Here is a 20314-nt window from a genome sequence, read left to right as displayed (position 1 = left end):
CAGCCACTCCCAAGCAGCATAAGGTTGACCTCTCCTCCTGATGTAAAGTCAGGGGTTTGGAGATGTGTTCCACAAGGGACCCTTGCAGAGCAACACAGGGTGCTGAGTACAGAGAAGCCAACCTGTGTGTCTTGGCTGTGTTGGGGGAGCAGGTGAGGAGTGAATGCCAGGGCCAGAGTCTCTGCTTAGTCTCCAGGACAGTCTATACAGTGAGCACATGACATACGTGTTGTGTGCTGCAGCCAACACTTGACTCACCAATGCTATTGCTGTTAAAACCTCATGTCAAAACGGGGCATGGCAGTGCATTCCTTTAATCCCAACACTCATGAAAAGGAGCGAGGGGCAGGTGGAGCTCTGTGAGTTCAAGGCCAGCCTGGTCTACATAGTGATTTTTCAGGCCAGTCAAGGCTACCTAACAAGATTGTGTCTCAAACAACAACAAGCAAAGAGAAAAAAAAATTCTCCTCCAAGTCTGAGCTGGATTCAAGGTAATTTGTGTGTTCTCAGTCTATGGGGTGGTAGAGGATGAGGATTCCCAATGCCATTCGGTACTCAACAAACCTTCCTTAAAAATGAATGAATCTCAAAGACATTTAAACATGTGAACGAAGGAAGTCTGCCACGGGGGAGGGGGGACAGATGTCATATGATTTGCTCACACTAGGTGCATGCGGCTTTACTGAGCTGTGCAGGAGACAGGTTAAGGAAGGCGGATTTATGGCTGAAGGGATGAAAGGGTGCTGAAGATGGGTGGTGGCAGTCTGTATGCAACATGGTGGCTGTATAGTGCCACCGAACTGTCTCCTTGTAAGGAGGTAAGAGAGTAAATTTTACATTTTTCTTATTTTATCACAAAATACTACACCCTTCAAAGAAAAGGGCGTGCAGCAAGGCTAGGTGGTAGTACCCGAGGATAGAGAATGCATAGCAGGGGCTTCAGGGGGAGAGGCACTTGGAGGGAGTGTCTTGCTCCACAGGGCCCTTGTTCTTCCCCGCTGTGCCTGCTGTCTGCAGCTGACAGGCCGTGTGTGAACAGCTGATGCATCTGTACAGAGGGTCCCCTCAGTCCCTGAGGAAAGCCGTCACCAGTGTGACCCATTGATGCCCCCCAGGAATCCATCACGTTTAGGAATAGCCCTGGTGTAATGATCTCCAGTTTAATTTCCTACCTGTGGCTCCCTCTGGTTGGCTCAGGCTGCCTGAGTGGGCTGGCAGGGCACAGTGGTACTAGGTAGATTCTGCAGAAGAGACCGAGCAATGCTTTTGAGGGAGGCCAGAGGGAAACCCTGTTCTCCCGGGACACCTGTGAGACCGGAGCCCTCAGTATCCTCAAATTCCTGGACCTGGGAATTCTGCAGCCTTTCCCTGCCATCTAAACCACCCTTCACATGTGTCAGCTCTTCTGATGGAGCTGGGAACAGGCATCAAGTTCTCCGGGGGGCTATTTTTAGGGTTCATCTGTTCTTCCTATTGCTCCTCTAGATTCCATATTCTCCCTCCTCCAGATTTGGAGAGCTAAAGATTTTTCAAGCCATTCATCCTTCCCCTAGCTCGCAAACTGTGCCTGCACCCCCGCCTCGCGGTACCACACCCTCTCTCTTGCCTCCTGGCCATGCTCACCCCCTCTGCTTCCCCAGCCCCACAGGCAGCGGGGGGGGGGGGGGGGGTAAAGCAGGCTCTTTGTCTGACATCATCTTCCACTCCCCAGCCTGCTAAGAGTTACTCACTCAGGCAATCCCTGCTCCACCAGAGGAGACTGTCCAATTGCCAAGCAACCCACTGTTAGCCAATCAGGGAGCTCGGAGGTGATGTCATGGCGAGAGCCCAGCAGTGGTGCTGATGTTGAGAGAAGCCTAGGGTACCACTAATTGAGGGAGTGAGAAGAGAACAGCTCTCTTTGGAAACCGGACTGCAGGTAAGTAGAACTGAGAGGCGGATAATCGGAGGGTTTTTCAAACAAAAGGAAGAAACAACAGCAGGCAGGGAGGGGGAGAGACAAGGGCTTGGTGTCTATTGTGTTGCCCATGGTTCACTCAGTCGATTAAACTTTGTCAAATCCTGGGGGAGAAGCAGGGTGAGGCAAAATGATGGTGCTTGAGGAGGAGTGAGGGTGTGCTCTGGGCATCATTTTTGTTCCAGAGGAGTGGGACATGTCGTGGAGGTTCATGTTATTTCTGCAACTGAAAAAAAAAAAAATGAGCTTTTGAGAGAAGAAGGGTTGTTGGAGCTTAGCTTCCTCGGAGGCTGCTCTGACTGAGGACCCCGTATTCGAGCTGAAGAAGCTCCGCTTTTGACGTTCTCATCTGTTCCTTTCGTTCTTGGTCTTGTTTTTTTTTTTTGGGGGGGGGGGCACGGTCTTTTCTATCTCCCCAGCTCTGTGCAGTCTTACTTTTTCTCTCTCGGCCTGAAGGATACAGTGAGATCATCCCCTCTCTCTTGCCCCGCCCCACCCTGAGGTCAACCTAATTCTAACTGGCTCCGCAACTGGCTCTAAGGCAGAGGATACCAGCTGGCAGGACAGCCACACCCAGGTTCGCTGGTCCTCGACCAGTCACAGCCAGCCCCCTTTGCGCTCAGCCCACCACCCCAGCCAGGAGTTCTAGCATCCTTTCCCCCTCTTTTTCCTCATCCAGGGATCCAGAGCTGTGATGTCCAGCAGATAGCTGCGTCCCCACGTGGCAGCCCTGTCTTTGTTTTATTTCTCCCAGGAAAACAGTTAGGTGTCTAAGAGCCTCATTGTCCTCAACCTGGACAGTTTTGGGGGGACACCTCAGAGGCTAGGTCAGACAGCCTTAGGTCACCCTGTCTGAAGACCCCAGGCAGGGATACCCCATGTCCCAACACCAAGAGGACAGCTGATGGGATGACCTGGCAATGGCCTGCTGGAGTTCTGAGGGGTGAAGGGTGGAGATGGAACGTGTTGGAATCTGTCTCCCCTGAGGCTGGGGCCCCTCGGGGAGGAGAGTTCTCCCTCGGGTGGGTGCTTGGGTGATGAGATCATGCACCAGATGTGGAAATAATGACAGCGGTGGAGGGAAACCAGAAGGCAGCCATGACCTCCCAGTTCCCTGGTCTTGCCTCCAGCTCCCCTTGCTCCCTGCCTCGTGGATAGAGCTGTGTTCTCGGTCCTTTCCTAAGCTGACCAGATCCCTCCACCTGGTCCTAGACTTCTACTTTTCCCCAGCTCCACCCAGTCACATCTGGAACAACTGGGAAGTGATTTGGGAGCTTTATCTGCTAGGAAGGTTCATCACAGAGCCTGCAGCCTTGCGGAAAGTGAGATCCCCATCACTGATGGCATTCAGGGGGAGCTGGATGACCACCCAGCAGAGAGATGCTGGACGTCTCTACGGTGGGGGGTAATCCAGTTGATGGGGGGCTGTTGAACTGCAGGCTGAAACCCAACTATTGGATAATGAAATCAATTTTGTAGAATGTAACTGATATTTGAAAAATAAAATTAGACAGAACAGAGTAGGAAAAAAGACAGAACACACCTCATATAATGGCTACTGCTTCTTGTGCCTTTTTAGTTCTCTCTCTATATATATATGTTTGTGTGTGTGTGTGTGTGTGTGTGTGTGTGTGTGTTGTATCCAAATACACATATATGTTTCTGTCTTGGCATTCATATGCTGGCTCATGGCATAAAATCTAGCTTTTGTTATGGATTCCAGGCAATAAATAGTTGATGATCATTGGACTAAGTAACTTCTGATTGTCTCTTCTAGCCCCAAGCCTACACATTGATGGAAAATTCACTAGGCTGAATATTTTTTTTTCAGTTTAAAAAATTTAATTGTAGTAAAATGTAATCAACACAAAAGTGACTATCTTCATTATTTTAAGTCAACAATGTTGTCCATGCAATGTTCCAGAATATTTTCATCCTGCAGATGTGAGTCAGTGCACCTATTAAACACTCCTTCCTTTTCACCTCTGAGTGTGGCTCCGCCACGTGCCCCCTAGCAATGGAACCACTTTTTTTTTTTTTAAATAATGGCTTATTTTACTTGGCATGCTGTTCTCCCATTTTCATCCATGTTGTGGACTGTGTGCCCCTGCTCCTAGGTACCAGCTAAGTGACCCAAAGTTACAATGAAATCTCAGTCTTGTTTAACCAGAAAGGACATTTATTCAGGGGCATGACGTGCTCTGAAGGATTCCTAAAACTAGAGAAGTTTGACCATATAGTATGCACACCCAGTACACTGTTGAATAGATATACCACAACTGCCTTTTTAGTCATGATTTTACCTTCTTTTGTCCCAGCTACCCAAGATGCATTATATCCAAAAATATTAAATGGGAATTTCCAGGAAAAAACAAAGCAATTCAGGAGTTTGAAATAACTTTTACCAATATCATGTTATTATTGTTTTCTTTTATAATTGCTGTTGTTGGTCTTTAATCGTGCCTCTGTATAGATTCTGCTTTATTCTAAGTATATAGGTGTAGAAATGTGGCATAGTGTATAGAGAGTTCAGCATTGTCTCTGGTTCTAGACATCCAAGGAAGCTCTTGGGATGTGTCTTCTGAAGATAAGAAAGAAGAGGACTGGGAAGTGGGAGTGTCTTCTACTTTGGTTTGGATATATAATGAATATTTAGATTTCATTTTGGCAAGAGAGAGAGAGAAAAAAAGAAAGAGAGAGAGAGAAGAGGTACCTAAGGTCTAAGTGAGGCTTGCTACCTGTCCTCTCTTAACTATCCCCATAAACCGCATTTGCTTTGTAGGAGGGAACTGGGTTGGCTGGTGCTTAAACGAGAAGGATGGAGATGTAGGGATGTGGCTCAGTGGCGGGGCACTGTCAACCATGCACTAGGTTTAGTTGCTGGTGTTTAAGGCAAAACAAAACCCGGCATCAAAGACTGAGAGACAGATACAGAGAATAAGACAGTTGAACAGCAAAGGCAGACATGTGGGACAAGGAAAACAGAGCAGCTGGGAGATGGTAAGGAGAGGGGATGGTCTCTGTACCACGCCAACCACATAGAGAGAAGGGGAAAACTCAAATCTACCTGTGTGTTTGATTTTAAACACCTGGATATTGAATGATCAAGATCATCACCAAAGAAAACCTTGTTTTACTTCCCCCCTGTAACACAAAGATCCTGTCTTGTGTCCCACTTGGCCAGGACTTCAAGATCCAGTCCCCAGATAAGCCACGGAAAGCCAGTGCTCTGTCCCACACCCTTCTGTGCCAGGTCCTTCCTGTGGAAGTCACCATAAATCAGGCCAGCCACGTTCAGACTTCTGCCCCTTCAGGTCTGTCCATTTTCTCTGCCACTACAGAAAAATGATCTTCATCCTCTACAGTCCAGAGGGTCAGACACTAGGCCCCTGTGGGAGGGACATATAGCTGCAATGGATGGAAGAGGTTACTGGATTTGACTCTGTTGGATGAGGAGGCTAAGGAGGCAATGTGCGTGTGTAGGGGTAGGGTGGGAGGGATATAGGGGTAGAGTGGAAAGGACATATGTGTGTGGGTGGATACGTATATCTCCATGGCTTCCTTCCTCCTGTCAGGAATAGAGTGTAAATGCTAAAAGAAAGAAATAAACAAACAAAAAACAAAACAAAACAAAACCCAAATGCTTTTTAAAAAAATGACAGGGAGGGGTATTTTCTTGTTCCTTTGTTCCTCGCCCCTCCACCAGATGATCATCTTGTAAATAGGTGTCTGGTATCTGTACTGAAGGATTCAGGAAGGGTGAAATGATTACAACTACATAATAAACTTAGGGGTAGGGGAGAGAAACCCTAGAAGGAAATGCTGATAGAATTAAGTGGTAGACATCAGGAGTGATTGATTCTCTGTTCCTGACATGTAATGTTAAGGCCATGTGGCACTGTGTATAAGTGTGTGTGTGTGTGTGTGTGTGTGTGTGTGTGTGTGTATACATACATACACACTGGGATATGTGTGGTATACTATACATGCTATTAAACATCTGCATTGCTGCTGTTAGGAATGAGGTCACGAGTGTTGCTCCACACACAGATGCCCACAAGTGTCTTTGACTCCTTATCTGTGTCTGGGCCATACTCCCAGCATTCCAGCTAGCATACCTGAATGGAAACTCCTGCCCTGAACTTGACTTCTGGCAGCGATTCCTCTGCATGTATTGAACTGGGAATAAAAATAGCCCACGATGTCCCTTCACAGTGCATTATTTGGGGCTGTAGGTTTTCCGGCTGCGGTTTCCCCATCCCCATCTTGCCTCTCAGCATGGCTGTTAGAGCTCTGAGGCCTTTGCAGACTCAGATTTCCAGGGTTCTGCTGTTAGCAGGGCAATGTCCTCGAAGTGCACCTGAAGCTTCCTTCTGATATCTGCTATGCATTCTCGAGGAGTTCTTGACCATGAGCCTGGTGTCACTTTCTGCTGGAGCCTTTAGAAGCACTCATCGGGTGATTCAACAGTGAGTCTCCGAAGCCAGCCACTCACACTGTGTTTTGTCTACCAGGTCCCCTCCGCATGTCCTACTTGTCCCTGCTTCATGGTACTCTCTCACCTTTCTCCCTTAAGGATACAGGTTCTGCAAGGATCTGCCTGAGGCTGGAAGAGCCCCAGCAGAACTCCCAGAGGCCCTAACCACTCAGTTTCCTTCCAGCACCAAACTATCTGTGGCTGTTCCAATACCTAAGAAAGGGCTTGGCATAGCATTCAATATTCAATAAATAGTGTGGAAAGAACAAAAACCACATTCATGAAAAAATAAATTATCTCCTTTTGATTTTTAAATACAGATAAAACACAAACTGCCAATCAGAGACTTGAGATGGCAGGAAATACACAAGACTATTCCTCTGTGGGACCATGATTTCAGCCCAAAGTGAAGAAGTGTGACAGTGAAGTTACCAGGGCAGCCAGCACATGGCATCAGGACATAGAATAGTGTCAGCCCGGGACGGCCTCTTTCTGCACTCTTGTGGTTAGAAGAGCCAGGCTAGAATTCATTACATCCACGCCCACGAAGTTCCCATCTTGAATCTGCGCCAGAATCCCTATATTTGTCTTCTAGAACCCTTGCCAGAGACAGCTCTATTTAAACCACTTGGACACGCATTAACTGCTGATCCCTCAGAAATAGTCCACGTGGGTTTCTAAACAGTCCAGTAGCAATAGCTGGACATTTCTCACAGAGACAAAATACTTGTCTGCTCTGCCCACTGTGTGGGCAGTTTGAGACATTCCAGGGTTGGACATACATAGGGTAAGTGGCCATGTCTCTCTGGAGCACTCAGCACACTCCTGTGGTTCCAGGTCACTAACTGATCTCAGAAAGCCTAGAGCCTTGGTCCTTCCACAATCTCCTACAACAGCATCGCTTCTAGGAACCCATTTCTATTTTGAGGGCATCTCTGCAGACCCCGATGTGGGATGTTGTCCCATTCCAGAAGGGGAAAGGGGCCCAGGACAAAGGAGAAAGGCTCACACACTGGAACCCAGGACCATATTCTGGTTCTTCCTCTACCAATAACAGTGTAACCTCAGGATCCCTTGTCCCCAGTGAGCACAGCATTGACATCTTGGGCAGAGCAAGGGTGGGTAGTCAAGTGCAATACAGTATCTTGGGATGACCTGGCTTCTCACCAAACATCTAGGTGTCACTGGGAGGTCTCATACGCTCCTTATGAGGAGCTATCAGCCCTATGATTGCCTGTCTACCTGTTTTCTGATATCATGTGAAGGGCTCCATCTTTCCAATTCAGCTATTTTTTTCTTCTCTCTTCCAGCTAGAAGGTTCCTCTCCAGTCCACAGCCTTGACTCTGCCTCTTCACCATCAATCACACTCACTTAATTTGTTTCATTTGCTATGTCTGATTGTCTTGGTGGCCTGGTTGCTTGGGTGCATATCACTCACAGATTTATTCTATTAAATATGCTAGTGCAGCTGTGTTTCCATACACAGCCACTTAGATGCTGGCACTGTGTGAGGATCAGTTTATAAATGGGACAACAGTGCTGGGTGTGACTCCGGAGTGTGACTCGATCAAGGCAGGTTCCCAATACTTTGAACCTGGCCATGGCTTCCAATCACCCCTCCTAATCTTGTCCCTAAGTTGGTACCACCAGACACACCTCTTGGCCATAATGGTAGATTCTAAAGACAGAAGATTTCCCATGAAACAGACACCGACTCAACTCCCAGCTCAGCACCTTATGACCTATATGCCTTGGTGCAATCTACTCAACATCACTGAACTTCAATGTCCTCATTATCTTAAATTAAGTTGAGATATATCTGTGACTCTTCTGGAACAAAGCATGTAGTCACCTTCAGCATCACCATCTATCTTGGTTCTCAGTGAAAAGAGGTCAATGGCTTGAAAATGGAATAGATAGATCGATAGAAACCCCTTCAATGGTGTGGAGGTGTCTGTCCGCCATCTTCCTCTTCCTGTTCTGACACTCAAGGCAGTCTGCAGGCAGCCCAATGAATCCCCTCTGTTCTTGAATATGCATAATTCACACTCCAGCACAGCCAAGTTCCAAAGCTCCTGCATGGTTCTAGTCACAAGGAGCCCATGTTATATAATGCCCCCCCCCAACCTGAGCTAAGCTGTCTTCTTGATCTGGACAGCAGACACTTGAGTCCTCTCACCACTTGCTACCCTGGCTCAGTCCCTGCAGCTTGGGCCCTGGGTGGTCAGGAGACTCTTACTTTTGACCAACCAGTTTGTGTCATGCTCTGTGCAGGAACCCAGAAACCACCATCCTGAGCCCTTGTTATTCCTGTAGCAACTGTTAAGTGACTGTGTCACATTGGCCGTTAGAGCTCAGCGTGCTGGTTGCCTTCCTTAGGGGCTGCTGAAGGGCTAGGATTGGCCTCTGCCTTAACAGTAAGCATGGGAAGAGGCTTGGGATGGATCTGGGGTGTGCCTAGCTTTGGGGGCTGACCTCTGATGCTCAGATGCCTGATGTCATGGGTAATGTCTCTTCCTGATAGGTAAGCTCTGCCTCGCCCCTCTGCTGGCCACTGTTGCCCCTTCCTGCTGCCTCCATGAGTTCTAGCATTCTGTGCTCTGACCTGTGCACACTCCCTACTTCTCTTCCTGGCAGCTGTGGGCACACCCAGCAGTCCCTACCTCTAGGCTGTGTGTTGTTATGACACGGTGACATGACCATAGCTATGGAGCAGGAGCCACACCACAGGCGGAGTGCTGGGGGAGGTGGATTTGACTAGCTGCCACCAAGCACTGATGTCACAAGCTAATAATGGGGAAAGCCGGGCTCCCTACTGTGATTGCCACCCCCAGGGGCTTAAAGTTGGTTTGCATTGCTGTGCTCTCCAGAAAGCGTTGTTGTTGCCTGTGGTATCCGCTGTGGCCTTTCTCAGAGTGCCTCATGGGTCTTGACTACAACAGAAATGACGTGTCAGCATGAGAGTTTTGAAGGGTCCCCTGTAGCTCTGGGTCCATGTACACAGATTATATTGAGTAATAAATCAGGCCATGTGCACACACTAGCTGTTGAGATGTAATGGAGGAATCATGGGTTTGTCATGTACTGAGACTATTGGGGCTGGTGCATGCCCAACCACATAGCAGGAGGGTACAAGTTCAAAATCAACTTATCAAAAGACTCCAGGGGTAATCCTTACTTGCATCTTCCAGCTCGCTGTCTCTAGGCATTCCTTGGCTTGTGGCTGCCTCATTCTGCTCTCTGCTTCTGTCCTCACAGGTGTCGCTCATAAGCCCCACTTGGGTAGTCAGGGATGCTCTCATCTTGAAGGTGTCAGTCACACCTGCAATGGTCCTTTCTCCACATAAAAGCATATTCATAATGTGAGGGTATGTGCACACTCCTTATCCAACCCAGGGCACTAAATGGGCTTAGAAATGTCACCTTATTTTTCTGAGCCTTGACACTTTCATTTATGAGAAAGATTTTCTACCCCTCCAAAAGGCAATTGTGAAACTTGGAGTGAGTGTGTAATAAAGTGGATGTTCTGTGACTGTGAGTTTTAACTGTGCAAGCTTGAACCTCAGAGAACTGAGATCTGTGACAAGTTCCTTGCCACTCTGTCACCTCCCCATCCCTGCCCTGGTCTTTCTTCTCTAGCTTTCCAACAGACTCTAGTTCCCATGACTCATAGCCCAGATTTTCCCATATGGAAAAAACTTATGTATATATGTGAAAAAATTCCCTCCCACTTCCAGGCTAGACTGGCTTTTTCTGTGTCCTTGGGACCACGAGGAACAAGTGCAGGCATCTTGCTCTTCCATTGGCCACTAGAGAGGAACTTCTAATTCAGAAGCTCTGGGTCTGGACCATGCTGACCCCTTTAGAGCTTTGTGACCCTAGGTAGGTATCTTAATATCTCTGAGCTGCAGATTTTCCACCTGAATGCAAAGATGATGGTGTCTGCCTTGTTGGCACAACTTAGGTTTGTGGAAAGATCAACTGGGAGAGAGTTGAAAGCGTTTTATGTGTGTAGGATCTTGTCATTCCAGTCCAGGCTAAGGACATGCCCCCACACAACTGCATCGCATTTTCTTCCTCTTCTCCCTGTTCCCATCTCCCCTTCTGATTCATTAACCAGGGTCTTAGGTCCCTGCCTCCCCTTTCCAATGCTTCTCATCTAGTCAATCTATTTTTCAATTGCTGTGGACCTGAATGAATGCTGCTCTCATGATCAAGGACTTTGTCCTCAGGCACCAGGCCTATCTCCATATTCAGGGATTCACTGGTACCATCAGGACCAGCCTGACACCATGGAGAAAAGGCCTATTGTACTGGCAGAAGAAAGCTCTGGCAGGGTCTTTGGCTCGAAAATGGAGAACAGAGCCCTCTAAGGGCAGCTGGGTTTTGCTGCTTCAAATCTGTGCTTGATTACTCTCTCTGAGTCTTGACAAACAGGGGGCAATATCCTTACTTGCATGGCTGGCGAGAGCCACCTTGATGCAGGGGGCAGAGGAAGGGCGTTTCCTGGGTTCTGGGTGCTGGGTAGAGCTTGTCCCATTTCACAAGTGCAAGTCCGTGCAGAATGAAGACAGTGAGTGCAAGGTTTAGGTGTGCAGCGTGACAGGGTGAGATGGCACCTGCCATCGACTCTGCCCTAGTCTAGTTCTGGGGCTGGAACTGGACCCACTGCTCCCCCAGGACCTCCCATCTACACGGGCCTTGGCCCCAGAGGGGAGACACACTCACTCTCTAAATAAAGGGATGTCAAGCCTCTGTGTCTCCCGAGGATGAAAGAATGTAGTGACAGCCTCTTGGCTCACATCACTCTCCACTGGCACAGTGACATAAAGGTGGCCAAATACCAAACAGTCTCCTTGCCAAGCATTCACCGCTGGTCCTCAGTGGAACACCGTTCCCTCTCATCTCCCAGGTATTCACAGGTGCTCCTTCCTTGACCTTTTTATCTCCTTTCTTGACCTTTCCTTTCTTCCTATATTGTCTTCAGTCCCAAGATGGTCTCACATACCCATGCATGTCTCTGGGCTAACGTACTTATCATGATGGTATGCCTAAGTGTGTCTCCCCTCGTGATCCAGGGTCATTTTCAGTGGAGTCAAGAGACCAAGCTAGTAGGTAGTTCTTGGAGGACAGGGAAGTAGGAAGGTATCTCAAAGTGGGTTTCACTTCTTCTGCCCTCTTCCTACTCAATTCCTGTCAGAGTTGGCTGGAGAAGGTCAGACAGATGTCGGATTTATAGACATTTCCAAGCAATTCCTACAGAGGACTTGCCTCTCCCCTTCACCCTGACCTTGGGCCAGGTTATTACACTGCACAGGGAGACAGACAAACACCCTGAGGGATGAAGTTGAGGGACCCCATATTTACATGCTCCAAGGCCTTAAGTCAGTTGTGAAGAGATCCTTGGTGTGTGAACTGAATCTTCCTGGGCAGATGTGGAGGAGGGTGAGTGGGGAGTGAAAGCCAGAGACGGGAGGGCCTGGAGGTCATAGCAGATACAGTATCCCCAACATTCCCTCGGTGCTTAGAAAGGTCTGTCAATGTGAACTCTTCTCTCTTCCTTAGGGTTGTGATCGTGTTCTGAGCTGGCAATAAACACTCGCTGTGACTTTCAGTCAACCCAACCACCAGATCCCAGCCAACATGACCCTCGCAGGTAGGTACATGCACCCACTCAGTGATGAACACTATAGCATAAGCCATTTCTCTGTGTGTGTGTGTGTTCATGTGTGCTGAGATGCGTGTGTATGTATGACACACATTTGTGCCTGCCATACATGTCTGTCCACATGCGTGTAGGGGTTAGAGAAGAACTTCAGGTGCCGTTTCTCTGTACCCATTCATCTTGTTGTTTTTAGAAAGGGTCTTTCATTGGCCTGAGGTTTGTTGATACGGCTAAACTGACCGGCCAGTGAATGTCAGGGATCTTCTTGTTCCTGCCTGCCAGTGGCTTTTACGTGTGAGTGCTGAGAATCAAAACTTGGACTTGCAAGGCAAGCATGTTACCAGCTCCTCAGCCCTTTTTTACAGATGCCTAGAAAGACCTGTTGGCAAGGCAGAGGCAAAGTCACGTCTGGATGTCGGGTGGGATCACAGCTAAATTCTTCTTTCTCATTTGCTCGTTTGTGCATTATTTAAATTTTTTTAATAATATCTTTATCATAGTGTTGAAATCATGCTTTCAGGTTTTTAAGAGAAAATGAACACTGGCATGTTGTGGGATTGGTACTGAGGGAGTTTTTTATGTTGTGCAAAAAACAGGGTGTGGTGGGGGGAAGGGCTGGCAGGGGCCCCCAAGATGACCTGTGGTGACCTCCAGGGAGACTCCTGGTGTCAGGGGTACATTTCTGCTCTGTGGACAGTCACTGCCCTGGTTTGATTCCTGTGTTGGGAAGGTTTGAGGATACTCCCAGTCTGACTTCCTCTAGAGTGGGCCTGGACCACAAGGAGAGTAGCAAGGAAGCTCCCTGTATTAACTGTTTCATTCTTTAGGCAGCCATGGTCTGTCCTTGGGTGGAAGTAGGAGATGGAGATCGGGGACCAGGGTGGGGACTGGTGCCTGGGGTCTTTACTAGAGGGTACTTTGCGTTTGGTATTGACAGAAGAATGGGATCAGCTGTGTGAGTTAGAAGGTCAAATTTCAAGCCCGAGGTGGCCCAGGCTTCGGTACTTTGGAGCCAGAAAGCCTGGCTTAACTCACAGAAGCGCTGGCTTCTGGGGCTGGTGGGCCCATCTTCACTGGCTTGCTCTCTCATAGCCTACAAGGAGAAGATGAAGGAGCTCCCACTGGTGTCTCTGTTCTGCTCCTGCTTCCTGTCCGATCCCCTGAATAAATCATCCCACAAGTATGAAGGTAAGTGGGAGCTCTGCCCGGAAAGGAAAGGGTGGAGGCTTCTGTGTCCTGTGTTTGTGGGTGCCCTCCCCCGTTGACCCCCATCTCGTAAAACTGTCCTGGTCATAGTGTGTCTTCTTTCCCAGAACCTGAGGGGTCTGAGTCCAGGGGATGTGGCCTGGAGTGCCAGGTATCCGCCAGGGGTCTAGAGGGCCTTCCTGAAGCACTTGCTCCTAGGGTCCCTTTTGCACATTCCTCGAATAAATTGACACCCCCAGAGGATGCAAGGACAAGCCAGACACAGGTTCTGAGATTCTGTCCATAATGACACAGAGCAAAAACGAACACTTGGTGTGTTGAGCAGGGCTTCTAGGGACAGCCAGTGATGTTCCCAACAGCCCCGAAGTGGAAAGAGCACTTCCTACCTGGTGACAGTGGTGCTGTCAGAGTCCCCAGACCTTGTCACAGAGTACTGGATGGCCACGCTCTCACAAGGAGTGGTCAGGGGACAGACAGGTCATCTCTTCATTTCTGATTGCCAGGAAGGGATGGGTTCGGTCTGTCGGTGAGAGCGGCGGGCCTGTGGATGACCTGAGACTGTTTTTTCCGTTTAGGCTGGTGTGGGAGACAGTGTAGGAGGAAAGGTCAAAGCCAGCGGAAAGGCAGTGCTCACTGGAGAGAAAGAAGAGAAGAGGGTAGGCGGGAGCCAGGGGAGAGGTTCACAGGCCATCAGAGGGACAGGGCAAGGAGGGGCTGGGGGCGGGCGCGGGGTGAAATGAACCAATGTCTGTCACCAGCGAGGAACAACAGCGGCTGGCGTTGCCTGCAGCTGCCATCACAAATCACAGTTCATGGGATCCTGACCCAGGGATCCTCAAACCTTACTCTGTCAAAGCCACTGGCCTTAGGGTCCAGTGTTCAGGATCCACCAGACCGTAGTCATTGGTGTGCCTTGGGACCCCAGCTTCCCTGTGTCTGTGTGCATGTGCGCATGCTCGTTGGGGCCCGCGGCCGCTCCTCGGCAGGTGAGCAGCCCCAACTCTGCCCTCTATAGCAGATACGGTGGACCTGAACTGGTGCGTCATCTCCGACATGGAAGTCATCGAGCTGAACAAGTGCACCTCGGGCCAGTCCTTTGAAGTCATCCTGAAGCCACCCTCCTTCGACGGGGTGCCCGAGTTTAACGCCTCCCTCCCCCGACGGCGAGACCCATCCTTAGAAGAGATTCAGAAGAAACTAGAAGCAGCTGAGGAGCGAAGGAAGGTTAGCCCAGCCCCGTCTTTCTTATCTCTCTTCCTTTCATCCGGTGAGAGCAGCAGGAAGGAGGAGAGGGGTGGTGTCCCTGAGAGGGGGTAAGAGGGCGTAGCGAACCTGAGAATGTTTAGACCGCACCTCCTGAGTGCTGGGCATAGACTAAGACATTACTTGAAGACAAGACCACGAGTGTGCACTGGGTGAGCTTACAGTTTGCTCAGGGTGTCACATTCCTCTCCGAGCCGGCCTTCTATTCAACTTTCCTGTTTCCCATCCATTCTCATGGCTCAACTCAGATGCCATTTTATCGTGAGCATTTCTTCATTTTAAAAAACAAACAACCCCCCCCCCAAAAAAAAAAAAAAAAACCTTTCTCCGTTGAATTCTTGTGGTCCGTCCCTTTACTTCCAAGGCATTTATCACAGGCAGGTCTGGGTTTCAGTTATTTATTAATATGCACGTTTATTTCTACTAGGCTGTTTGCTGCCTTCCCAGGTGCCTGGAGTTGTGAGTGCCTTGAAGTTAATATACGATTACTTAGTATTTGTGAATGAATGAGTGAAAGAATGAATGATGAAAATGAGAAAAAAGCTTTAGACGCTATTTAGAAAAGGGCTAATACAGTCAAAGACGATGGAAAGCTTTGCAGGGGTCCCGTGTCATTGCTTCCTGCTTCTGGGCCAGAGGACCAGGTTCAGGGATGGACCCCATCTGGGTGTGGCCCTGTTAAGTCGCTCCGGTAGAAATCCACCCTAAAGGGTCTTTCTCTTTCTTGTGCTCCCCTAGTACCAGGAAGCGGAGCTCCTGAAGCACCTAGCAGAGAAACGAGAGCACGAGCGAGAGGTGATCCAGAAAGCCATTGAGGAAAACAACAACTTCATCAAGATGGCAAAAGAGAAGCTGGCCCAGAAGATGGAGTCCAATAAGGAGAACCGGGAGGCCCACCTGGCCGCCATGTTGGAGCGGCTGCAAGAGAAGGTAAGCGGTCCTGGATTGGGCAGGAGGCTCCTTCCATGGCAAGTACACGTGACCTACGCATCACTCTGGAGGAAGCTGCCTCTGCAGGAATGGAAATATTTCCATCAGGCAGGGTCCTCGTCGTTCTAAGGGTATGATTTGGGAAGTCACAGGCAAGAAGCACACACCATACTTTGGGTGGCCTCGGGGGATTTTCTAGAGTTTTGCAACTGATATTTCTCACTGTCTCAGGAGCTTGCTCGCGCCCTTCTTTTCTAGAGAAAGCCTGTCTAATGCAAGCATCTAAGGAGAGACATATGTCTGCACATTCTGGCTTCATCCTTGAATGGGCAGATTTGGCTTAATGAAAGATGCTAACTTGAGCATGGCTCTGAGCCAGGGCCACAACAAGCTTGGTTGCCAGTAAAGCAGGAAAGAGGATTCTCCCCAGAGCTCTCGATAAGGGCCAGAGAGTAGTAAGCTTTTCCAATGGTCCGCCTTTGTCAATAACCAAAATGTCACCTGCATATGAGAGGTGTGAGAGACTGGGGTTGGTCCTCTATGTCTTTCTTTGGAAGACATGCTGGCCTCGTTCTCTGAGCCCCAGGCTGCCTCAGTTTCTCCTGCAGCTCCTGGGAAGCTTTAGCTCTGTGTTTTATTTCCAGGAGCCGCCTGCTGCGCGGTGACTCCAGGGACCGATCGGTGGCCTCGTCCCATGGTGAGCAGCGTGGTCCTTATTCCTTCTCGCCTACCCACCTAGAACCTCAGGCCCTTGGCAACAGTTACTAGAAAGATATGGCTTCATCCAGGGATGAGAGCTGCCCAGGTTCTGGAGCTGGCCAGTAGGTGGCAGCCCCATGCTCTGCTGTTCAATTCCATAAGGCTTCTCACTCTTTTTTCTGCCTCAGGGGAGGGACATGATCTGACTTTGGGCTTCTCCAGTTAATGACAGACACTGTAGGAAAACCTAACATTGCCTTTTCTTTTTGATATTGGGTCTCATGTAACCAAGGCTGGTTTCAAACTGACTACGTAGCTGAGAATAGCCTTGAAATTCTGATCTTTTTGCACCTACCTCCCAAGTGCAGGGATTACAGGTGTGTGCCACCAAGTCTGTTTTATGGAGTTCTGGGGATTGAACCCAGGGCTTTGTGCTTGCGAGGTAAGGCACTCCACCAACTGAGCCATAGCCCCAGTCTCAAGACAAATTCTTGAAGAAGCAAGAGTTTGGATGGGAGAGTTATAGGCTTACAGACCCAACCTAAAACAAATTACAAAAATGGATTATATTAGGGCACTTGAAAGTTTGTTTATAAAACACTTTCAATTTATCCTGGCACAGTCACCACAAATCTAGGAGGTAAACAGAACAGGTGTCATTCTTAGTTCAAATGAGGAAACCATTCCAGAGGTCAAATGATTCGCCAAGATTCACACAGCACAGTAGAGCTGGCCTTGGCCACTTTTCAGCTACAAGTAGCCGTTTTCTTGCCTGCCTCAGAGAGAATAGCTTAGCATTGTCTCACAACTTTTCATCAGCAAGAGGTTCGTCAGAGACCAAGCAAGCAGAGGCCAGAAATCTAGGGCTCTGCATACCAACTCCCTTGAAACAGAGGTGGAGGTGGAGGCAAGGTCGTATTTGGAACGACAGCTGTGCACTTGTAGTAGATGCTGAGAATCAAGATGCCAGATCAGACATTTGAGAGGACATCTTTTGTCTGGGACCTTGATTCCCCACTCATAATAACTCGCTGGAGGAGGCAGGAGGCAAGGTTGAGAGCTAGGTATGTGGTTTTTCACCACATCTCTTTTCAAGGACGGGAGCATCTTCAACATTAACAACGCTATCTATGCTAGCTCTTGTGTGGATAATGACCAGAATTCATAGGCATTGAAAACCCAGCCCAGACTTACTGTCTGGCTCTCTAGAGGCAAGGTCTGAGGAACTGTGGGCTCCAGGTCATGGGATACACACCAGAGTGTGAGAATCAGACATATCGCTTCTTGCTTTCAGCCTGTGGAAATTTCTAAGGCCTCTGGAGGGATAAACTTGTAGGTGAAGTTGTATCTCAGGAACCTCGGTGGCCTCAGTGGGTCTATTCTAAGTTAATTTGTCATCCAGATGTGGGAACACCAGGATCTGGTAGGGGGATCTTTGAGCACCTATTAAGGACCGTTTACCAGAGCAGAGTACCACAATAGGGACTGGGAAATAGAAATAAGAAAAACACATGTTTCTGACCTACAAGGACCCAGATATTTGTCTAGTGAGCTGAAATGATGTGGAGGGCAAGTGTGGCATGGTCCCATGAGTGGACACTTGTTACAGAGTTTTGGAAGTGAGCCAGCTGCCCATTCTAGTCCCACTGGAAAGATCCAAGAACTTGAGGCCAGGTTAGATAAGACAGTCAGTTAAGGTCACACTGCTGGCTGGGGTCACACAGCTGGCTGGGGTCAGGAAGGCAGATCTTATCTTTTGGGTGAATTATGCCGGCCACAGAGCTGCCTGGGGGTGGGAAGGTAGATTAGTCTTTTGGCTAGATTATGTTATGAAGCAAAGCACATGAAGACTGTCTCCCAACGCATGTAAGGGAGGCCATTGTCTGGTGCCAAACACTATTTCCTGACAGTTCTCCGTCAGTATGTAACTTGAGAATCCTCCTGCAGTTAGCAGTTTAAGACAACGCTAAAGAGATGGGAGAGAAATAACGCATCTGTGATGTGTCAGGGATGCTGGCAATGGGCTGATTCTTTTCTCATTCCCCTTAAACTGGCTGTACCAAGTGGCTCCTTATGATTAGTTAAGTCAAGTGACCATTCCAAGTGCCAGAATGACCAGTGGAGGTAGAGAGAGCCTACAGTGTCGTGGAGTCACTGTGATGTGGATCCCCTACAGGATGTGGGGACTCACCGGTCCCCGGGCTCTGTAGGCTTACGCACCTGTGTCCTGCATCTTACCTGCCTCCTTCCACCCCTCTCAGGATGCCTTCGTCGACAGCTCCGCTCTGCCTGTGCTCACCATCCTTTGCTTCTCTTGCCCTCAGGCCTCCCCTGGCGGCCTTGTGTGACCCGCCCTTGTCCCTCCCTTTCTTCCCAGGACAAGCACGCAGAGGAGGTGCGGAAGAACAAGGAGCTGAAGGAAGAGGCCTCCAGGTAAAGCCCAGAGGCCACGGAAGCTTCCAGGACAGCCGGAAGGCTCCCACAGCAACCTGGTTCCAGCAGCCTTGGCTGCTGGCTGCTCTCCCAGCACTGGGGTTTGGGGGGAGGGGGGTGGCCAAGGGGCGTTTCCTCTGCTTTTGGTGTTTGTATATGTAAAGATTGACCAGTGAAGCCATCCTATTTGTTTCTGGGGAACAATGACGGGGTGGGAGAGGGGTCAGAAGGAGAGAGTGTGGAAAGAGAGGTAGAGATGAGCCCATGGACATTGTGACACTGTCCACTGACTGAAGACTTGGGCCAAGGCCCCCGCTTTTCACGGCTCTGCCTGGACATCCGGCCTCCGGGTTCTGAGTGGAGAGAAGACGAGAACCGAGGCAGAAGTTCAGAGTGAAGGGCAGAGTCCAGGTGGGGTGATGGCTGCAGGGCCAGCAGGACAAGCCCATCTGGATGGAGTGAGACCCGCCCTTCAGTGGGTGGTACAAGGTCTGTGTGTGTGTGTGTGTGTTAATTGTCATCTTTTGATCATCATGACCAATGAAACATTTACTTCAAGTCTCCAGTTTCTTTATTTCCTGGATTTGCTCTTTGCAAATGGGTAGAATGTTCTAGAAATTTGGCTTCCCACCTATCTGATGGCAGGGGTCTTTTAAGTTTTCCATCTAAGTATCCAATGTGCTGAGTGAGGTGGGTTAGTTCATGCTAGGTACTGGGCTGTCCCTTAGTGACCAAGTGCCTCAAAATTATGAGAGAGGAAATGGTGCCTTTCCTATCTACAGACTGACAGCCTAGTCTACTCCCAAGGATTCATTGTAAGGGGGAAATTTTTAGCCCGTGTAAGCTGCTATAACAAAATACCTTAGACAGGGTAATCTGTAAACAACAGAAACTTACTGCTTATGGTTCTTGAGGTGGGAAGGTTGAGATTAATGTGGCTGGTGAAAAGCTACTTTCTAAGAAAATACGTGGTGCCTTGTTGCTGTGTCCTCTTGTGTCAAAAGAGTGAAAGGGCTCCCTGCGGCTTCTTTTATAAGGGCATTCATTCCATTCAGGAGGGGGAGAGACCTCTAACCCAATCTTCTCCTAAAGGCTCCATCCACCACTTGATATTATTTATTGGGGGATCAAGTTTTAATATATGAGTTTTAGGGGGAAAGCAGTGTTCAGACATAGCAGAAACCCTCACCAAGGGCTTGGGATTCTAGATCACAGAACACCAGTGAGGGAAGGTACTATTTATTAGAAGAAAGCAGAAGGGCCATGTTCTCTAGGACACTGGACCGGGGCTGCAGGGGATCCTTCTGACTCTCTTCTGCAAACAGAAATGGGGCGGAGTCTGTATGAACCAGATCCCAGGGCATCTCGACACCTTGCCTTACACCCCGAGTAGTTTTGTTAAGCTTTGCAAATAAACTCTTTAGTGTTGCCTTAATATTCTCTGCTGCTGTAGGTGAGCTTCAGTATAGGGTAGGATAGCTGGAGGATCAAAGGTGGTGGTGATGGTGGAGGTGGCGGTTGTGGTACTAGTGATGATGACGATGGTGGTGATGATGGAGGAGGTGGTGATGATGATGATGATAATGGTAATGTTATAGTGGTGATGGTGCTGATGATAATAGTAGTGGTGATGATGATGGTGGTGTTGGTGATGGTGGTGTTGGTGATGATGGTGGTGGTGAT

The 20314-nt window shown here is 48.9% G+C and overlaps 1 protein-coding gene and 1 long non-coding RNA gene across 8 annotated transcripts; one reads left to right on the top strand and one right to left on the bottom strand.

Moving 5' to 3' along the window:
- The first annotated feature begins 1794 nt into the window (after nt 1-1794).
- Stmn4 (stathmin 4) lies at nt 1795-19183 on the top strand. Of its 5 annotated transcripts, XM_059273430.1 has the most exons (8): nt 1795-1918; nt 12001-12091; nt 13193-13288; nt 13882-13962; nt 14322-14530; nt 15308-15499; nt 16144-16196; nt 18576-19183. In XM_059273430.1, the coding sequence occupies exons 2-7, from the start codon at nt 12079-12081 to the stop codon at nt 16162-16164; spliced, it is 612 nt and encodes a 203-aa protein (XP_059129413.1). In that variant the 5' UTR covers nt 1795-1918; nt 12001-12078; the 3' UTR covers nt 16165-16196; nt 18576-19183. The 5 variants fall into 5 exon arrangements, with proteins under 5 accessions (XP_059129413.1, XP_059129415.1, XP_059129412.1 ...); XM_059273432.1 differs by lacking the exon at nt 13882-13962 and having other exon boundaries at nt 1796-1918; XM_059273429.1 differs by lacking the exon at nt 16144-16196 and having other exon boundaries at nt 1796-1918.
- LOC131919288 (uncharacterized) lies at nt 7612-14285 on the bottom strand. Of its 3 annotated transcripts, none has more exons than XR_009381212.1 (4): nt 14153-14285; nt 13693-13882; nt 9614-9772; nt 7612-8520 (listed from the first exon to the last, which is right to left on the bottom strand). It is a non-coding gene; the product is annotated as an uncharacterized LOC131919288 (long non-coding RNA). The 3 variants fall into 3 exon arrangements; XR_009381210.1 differs by having other exon boundaries at nt 9614-9768; XR_009381211.1 differs by lacking the exons at nt 7612-8520; nt 9614-9772 and adding an exon at nt 12888-13260.
- Nucleotides 19184-20314: the final 1131 nt, after the last annotated feature.

Source organism: Peromyscus eremicus, chromosome 9 (genome assembly GCF_949786415.1).
Source record: "Peromyscus eremicus chromosome 9, PerEre_H2_v1, whole genome shotgun sequence".
Lineage (NCBI taxonomy): Eukaryota > Metazoa > Chordata > Mammalia > Rodentia > Cricetidae > Peromyscus > Peromyscus eremicus.
The sequence above is the reverse complement of the archived record's forward strand: the minus strand, read 5'-3'. Positions and strand labels throughout refer to the sequence as shown.

Excerpts from the sequence above, each read along its gene's own strand:
- Stmn4 (XM_059273429.1), top strand. Across the intron at positions 13,289-13,881 it reads ATCATCCCACAAGTATGAAG|GCTGGTGTGGGAGACAGTGT; the intron begins GTAAGTGGGAGC and ends TTTTCCGTTTAG. Across the intron at positions 13,963-14,321 it reads GAGAGAAAGAAGAGAAGAGG|CAGATACGGTGGACCTGAAC; the intron begins GTAGGCGGGAGC and ends TGCCCTCTATAG.